At 57.0% G+C, this 6,000-nt stretch overlaps 1 protein-coding gene across 2 annotated transcripts in view; it reads left to right on the top strand.

The window, feature by feature from the left end:
- The window catches only part of NECTIN1 (nectin cell adhesion molecule 1), a 55,032-nt gene extending 50,837 nt beyond the window's left edge, over positions 1 to 4,195 (top strand). The window contains exons 2-6 of one of the 2 annotated variants that reach the window (XM_082659190.1): positions 133 to 483; positions 1,016 to 1,318; positions 1,744 to 1,861; positions 3,292 to 3,443; positions 3,986 to 4,195. In XM_082659190.1, coding sequence (XP_082515316.1) covers positions 133 to 483; positions 1,016 to 1,318; positions 1,744 to 1,861; positions 3,292 to 3,443; positions 3,986 to 4,077 — 1,016 coding nt within the window. In that variant the 3' untranslated portion in view covers positions 4,078 to 4,195. The remainder of the gene's footprint in view (positions 1 to 132; positions 484 to 1,015; positions 1,319 to 1,743; positions 1,862 to 3,291; positions 3,444 to 3,985) is intronic. The other variant, XM_082659191.1, reaches the window with a different exon arrangement.
- Positions 4,196 to 6,000: the final 1,805 nt, after the last annotated feature.

A 6,000-nucleotide genomic window follows, 5' to 3' on the forward strand; every position in this document is an offset into this window, starting at 1 on the left:
AACAAGCAATTATTATTTTAGAGTCAGAATTTTTTAAATAATGACTACTGGAAAATAGAAGACCAGCGCACAGGGAGTTGGGGCGGGGGCTGTGGCTGTCCCTGACCCCCCTCTGCCATCTCCCTCGACCAGGCGCCCACACCCAGGTGGTCCAGGTGAACGACTCCATGTACGGTTTCATCGGCACGGACGTGGTGCTGCACTGCAGCTTCGCCAACCCGCTGCCCGGCGTGAAGATCACCCAGGTCACGTGGCAGAAGGCCACCAATGGCTCCAAGCAGAACGTGGCCATCTACAACCCGGCCATGGGCGTCTCGGTGCTGGCCCCCTACCGCGAGCGCGTGGAGTTCCTACGGCCCTCCTTCACAGACGGTACCATTCGCCTTTCCCGCCTGGAGCTGGAGGACGAGGGCGTCTACATCTGCGAGTTTGCCACCTTCCCTGCTGGCAATCGAGAGAGCCAGCTCAACCTCACTGTGATGGGTAAGCTGACCGGACCACTCCTCTCTGCTTGGGTGGGGCCTGTGGCCTGGGGGCTTGGCCATCTTCAGTGGCCCCAGATGCGCTCCTTGGGTCGGCATGTGCTCTGGGCTTGGCACCTCTGGCCTCTTCTAACCAGGCTGTGTCAGTTCACTAGGGATGGGGGCTGGGCCTTCGCTGTGGACAGAGCTGAGGATGAGTATTCAGGTTGGAGCCCCACCGTGGGGCACTTTCCAGGTGGCCAGGAAGCAGGCAGACGCCATGGTAAGGGAGAGAGCCTCCTCAGCACAGCAGGACTCCAAGAAGACTTCCGCGTGACAAAAGGGGATACAAAGACTAGAGCAGGAAGGCTGTGGGTTAGACCCGAAGAGGTCCCTGTGAGAAGTGCTGGGAGGGGCTTCGGTGAAGCGTAGCTGAGAGGCATGGACGGCCAGGGTGACCTGAAGCAAGGCCTGGCAGGTACCTGCCCTCCTGGCCTGTGTGTCCTTGATAAGGCAACAGAGCCAGACTCATGGCTGTCTCTGGTTCCCCGCAGCCAAACCCACCAACTGGATAGAGGGCGCCCAGGCAGTGCTTCGAGCCAGGAAGGGGCAGGATGAAAAGGTCCTGGTGGCCACCTGCACCTCGGCCAATGGGAAGCCTCCCAGTGTGGTGTCCTGGGAAACGCGGCTGAAGGGTGAGGCGGAGTACCAGGAGATCCGGAACCCCAATGGCACGGTGACCGTCATCAGCCGCTACCGCCTGGTGCCCAGCCGGGAAGCCCACCAGCAGTCCCTGGCCTGCATCGTCAACTACCACATGGACCGCTTCCGGGAAAGCCTCACCCTCAGCGTGCAGTGTGAGCGGGGCAGAGTGTTGGAGGGCTGGGTCTCCCAGGGTGGGGCAGGCGCCGTGGTCCCCTCACACCACCCCCACCCTCGCCAGCCCTCCCTCCTTCGCTTCTCACCTCTCATCACTCTCCCCACCCCTCCTTCCCTCACCCCCTTATCCTTCCTCTTTTCCTTCCTCCTCCCTCTCTCTTACTGGGGGTTCTTCGTCCTCCCCTCCTCTTCCCCCTTTGCCCACCCTCTCTTTCCCCCTTCCTCATTCCCCTGCTATTTCTGCTCCAAGGGTCCGTGACCTCCTCCCTCCCTGTCATTCTACCCCCTCTTCCTGCTGTTTCCATGTCACTTCCCCTTCCATCCCCTCCCCATCAGAGCCTCCCTCACCCAAGTTCTGCTCTCCTGACCTCACCCTTTTCAAACATCACCTCTTGTCCCACAGACGAGCCCGAGGTGACCATCGAGGGGTTTGATGGGAACTGGTACCTGCAGCGGATGGATGTGAAGCTCAAGTGCAAAGCTGATGCCAACCCCCCAGCCACCGAGTACCACTGGACCACGTAAGTGCTGCGGGGCTGGCTGGTCGCTTTGCCAGGAACCTTGCTGGTCACGGGGAGGCCCACCCACCCCACCTCCAGAAACCTTGGGCAGAGAGGAAATGAAGGTCTAGGCTCAGGTGCTCGGTGAGAAGGGGAGAGGGGCCATGAGAGACACGCACACACACGCACACATACACCCCCTTGTTGGACAGCATCAGGGTCCGTGGGACAAACCATTCTGCCAGGGGGGCTTCCCTTGTGATCTGCCTTCCTTCTGCTCCCTAATAAAGAATGCTGTGGTGATTCAGTTTGAGTCACTCCCACCCCAGCCCCCACTATTTATTTTTATCGAGATGTCCCCAGGGAAGCTGGCTTTCTGGAGGATCCCAGATCTTTCTTTGTTCCTTTTCCTTCTCTCCAACACCCCCAGATTCTCAGGGAAGAGGCAGCAGTCAGCCCAGAATGCCTGTGTTCATAGAGTGCTCGTCCCAAGGCCCATCCTCCCATTCTTGGCTTCGTGGTCTTTGGGCCTGGACCTCAAAGGGTCTAGTCACACTCCCCCCAGAGCCAGCTCTGATGGCCTGAGCCAAGGTTCCTCCCAGAGAAGAGCTGGATGGGACACACAGAAAGCAGAAAGACAGGGGCGTGGGGAAGCTAGGAAGCAGGTTGACATGGGTGGCCAGAATATGGCTGCCCAGATCGTGTCTACGTTCTTTTTCTGGGGAGTAGAAGGCACTGACATACCTTAACTGTTTGCTACCATCCACTTCCTGGAACCAGAAGTAGTTCCGGAGGTGCGAGTGGGCAGGGCCCTGCTTGCCAAGTTCAGCTCCGGGTCCAACAGAATAATAGTTTTGTGGCATGAAGGATCGGGAGGAAGGAAAAGGTCTCCTGTGTTCAGGAACCTCTAGGACTCTCCCCCTGTGAAAAAGACCTGTGACATGCCCAGCAAGAAAATGAGCTGGTGAAATGGAACGTAATTCCTAAACGTGGGTCACATCTCGTTACCTGAGTAACTTGTTAAAATTCTAGGCCGTGACCCCAGTGGTGCAGCTTTAGTAGATTTGGGGGTAGGACCCCAGACTATTAACCAGCTACCCAGGAAACCAAGGAACCAGTGTGGTGGAAAGAGCACTGTGCCAAGAGTCCAGAGCTCTGGCTAGAGCTCCAATTGTCACTTTCTAGCTATGTTTCCTTGGCCTTGAACCTTGTTTCTCTTTTGTTAAGTGGAACCAGTATCTGCCTGTCCTGTCTGCCTGTCAGTGCTGCGATGAGCAAATGTGAAACACTGAATGATTGTTGTTTTTGATTGTTTTTACCCCTTCCGAGACAGATGCTGCCTATTAACTCAGCCAAAGGGCTGATTGTGTTGAAGTCAGGTGGGTGACACAGGGGCAGCTTCTCGGGGCTGGAGAGTCATAACCCTCTGCCTTGTCTCCCAATCCCTGCAGGCTGAATGGCTCCCTCCCCAAGGGTGTGGAGGCCCAGAACAGAACTCTCTTCTTCAGGGGACCTATCAACTACAGCCTGGCAGGAACCTACGTCTGTGAGGCCACCAACCCCATCGGCACCCGCTCGGGCCAGGTGGAGGTCAATATCACAGGTAGGAAGCTGCCCCCTTCCCTGCCACTCCCCGCCTCTCTGCGCCCACCGCCTCCTCCACTGCCAGCATCTACCACCTATGGGCTGTGTCACTGTAGGAAATTTGCGTCTCCTCTCCCTGCTTCTCTGGTTCTCCCTTGAGCTCTAGCCACTGGTCTTGCTTTGCTTTTCTCTTTCCTCTCTGAAGGTTGTGTGTGAGATAGGGTGACCCCCCCGCCCCCGCCAGTCAGAGAGGGGCAGGAGGGAGGCTCCAGGAGGGAGGAAGGAAGTGCTGTTTACAGCAATGCTGTTTTGGGGGTGGGCGTGGTTAGAGCCTGCCCATGGGTCTGCACACCTGTGATGCTGCCTTGGTGGGGTGGGCTTGTGGGAGGAGCTCATCTCCTCCGAGCTTTGCTCCTGCAGTTCAGGAAACCTGCGTGGGCTGGAGGGCGAGGCTTACCTCAAGCAAAGATACAGAGGGAAAGCCAGGCTAGAGCCCAAAGCCATGGTGGTGTGTGTGCCCTGCAACTGAATTGCTATTTTCCCTGCATTTTTCTCTCTCAGGGCAGATGGGAGGGAGACAGCCTCCTGACCTCTTAGAGCAAAGGGAACACAGGGGCTGGGATGTTCTGGGGGAGACATCACATGGAACGTGAAAGGAGCATGGGCTTCCGTGTCAGACAGCTGGACAAGCCGTCATCTGTAAAACGGGCACAGTATGACATGCCTTGAAGGCTTGTCGTCAGAATTTATATAACGTAGGCCAAGCACCTAGCACAGACCAGTGTGTCAATAAATGGCTCGTGTTATTATCTTGTCTCTGTCATTATCATTATTAATGGAAAGATCAAAACAAGCCAACAGAGGGGTAAAGTACCATCACGACTTCGCAACCAGGGTGTCTTTAACCCTGTATCTGAGCTAGTTCCAGGGTGAGAAAGTGACAGAAAGACCCTCCTAGGACAGGAAGTGACATCATGCTGCTACTGAGCTGGACAGGAAGTGACCTCAGAGAGATGGTGAGCTAGGTTCAGGGATACTGGATGTTGGGCGGCGGTTCCTGGCTCCAGGCACAGAGCTTGGGCAAGTCCTGAGGATTCACTAGCTCTGAGCCTGTTTCTCAGAAGTGGGAGCCCTCACCTGTGGGTACATTCAAGGCACAGCTGCTGATAAAACAGCCCGAAGCTGTCCGAGGGCTGCACCCACCTGTCTTCGGGGCTGTTCTGTCACCTCTGTCACCAGGGTTGGAAGGAGATGGAGTCACTTGTCACTTGCTCTTTTCTTCAACTCCCTGCTCTGGGCTCTCGGACTGGCTAAGGTGGTAGAAATGTCAGAGGGGACACACAGTTTTCAAGGCGTGAGCCCGCTGTATCCCCCTTTGCCTGGCAAAGCGATAGAGCTATTCTTTTCTACTTAACGCCCCCCCCCTAAAAAAAAGAAATGTCAGAGGTGGAGCCTGGGGAAAGCTGAGACAGCCCCTCCCCCACTCTAGGGTCTGGGCGTTCCCGTAAGTTGGCAAGGATGGTAAGGCCAGTGTCACATACTTCTCGCCCCCTGGAGAAAGTCTGAGCAAAGCTCCGTAAGAGCCTCCTAGGCGCCTGAGCTCTGGCCATGTGGCACATGAGGGTGAACAGTGTCATAAGGGAGCGTGACCACCTGGGGGGATGGGGGTCATGTGACGGACAGCACAGACTTGGCCTGAATGTGTTCACATACTGGCTCTTCCTGGCTGTGTGGCCTTCACCCCTCTGAGCCTCAGCTTCCTAGTCTGTAATACAGAGATCATCATACTTATCTCAGGCTTCTTTTCATCACACCAAGTCCGTACACCACGGCCTAGCACACAGCATGGACTTCCTGCATGGGAATACCTTCACCCAGCAGTGGAGCACCAACGCCACCACCGCATCCCCCTCCACCACTCAGGCTCTCTGGGGAAACTGCTGATTGGGAAATCAGGGGCAGAGGCCAAGAAACCCTGGAGCAATGACCTCCCATTGATCCCACTGCCCAGCATAAGCGGACCGGCCAGAGGCCCACGAAGCTTACAGGGCTAAGTGGTACTACCCTACCGCAGAGGCAGGGCCGGGACAGGAAAGTCAGGGCCTCCCTTCTCCCAAAGCCCAGGAGAACGCAGGACCACCGTGAGCGCAGGACTGCTCAGCAGGCAGCCACAGCAGGTCCAGGAGCAGGGAGGAAGGAAAGGGAGCAACTTCCCAGGCCCAGGCTGGGAAAAGAGACGAAAGGAAGGTAGGGAAACCAGCGTGGAGGTGAGCCATCTCCTTGGGCATGTTTGCTCCAGTGGTGCCCTCAGTGGGATCTGTGGTCAGGCCTAGGTGGCCTTGCGGGGAAGGTGGGCCGGGGCCGTGCAGGGCTCCAGCTGGAAGAGGCATGCAGCGTGTCCTCGCGTGCTCCCCAGATACAGAGCGGGATGGGGGTGGTCACCAAAGCCACACACATGGGTGGTGAGAAGGGCCTTGCGTAAGGGGACTCTGTCGTTGACAGCCCAGTTAGGCAGGAGCCAGGGAAGTGTGATGCTCCCTGAATCATCGATGGGCCCAGGAGCTGTTTCACTGGCC

Source organism: Grampus griseus, assembly GCF_964374135.1.
Source record: "Grampus griseus genome assembly, chromosome: 8".
Taxonomy (NCBI): Eukaryota; Metazoa; Chordata; class Mammalia; order Artiodactyla; family Delphinidae; genus Grampus; species Grampus griseus.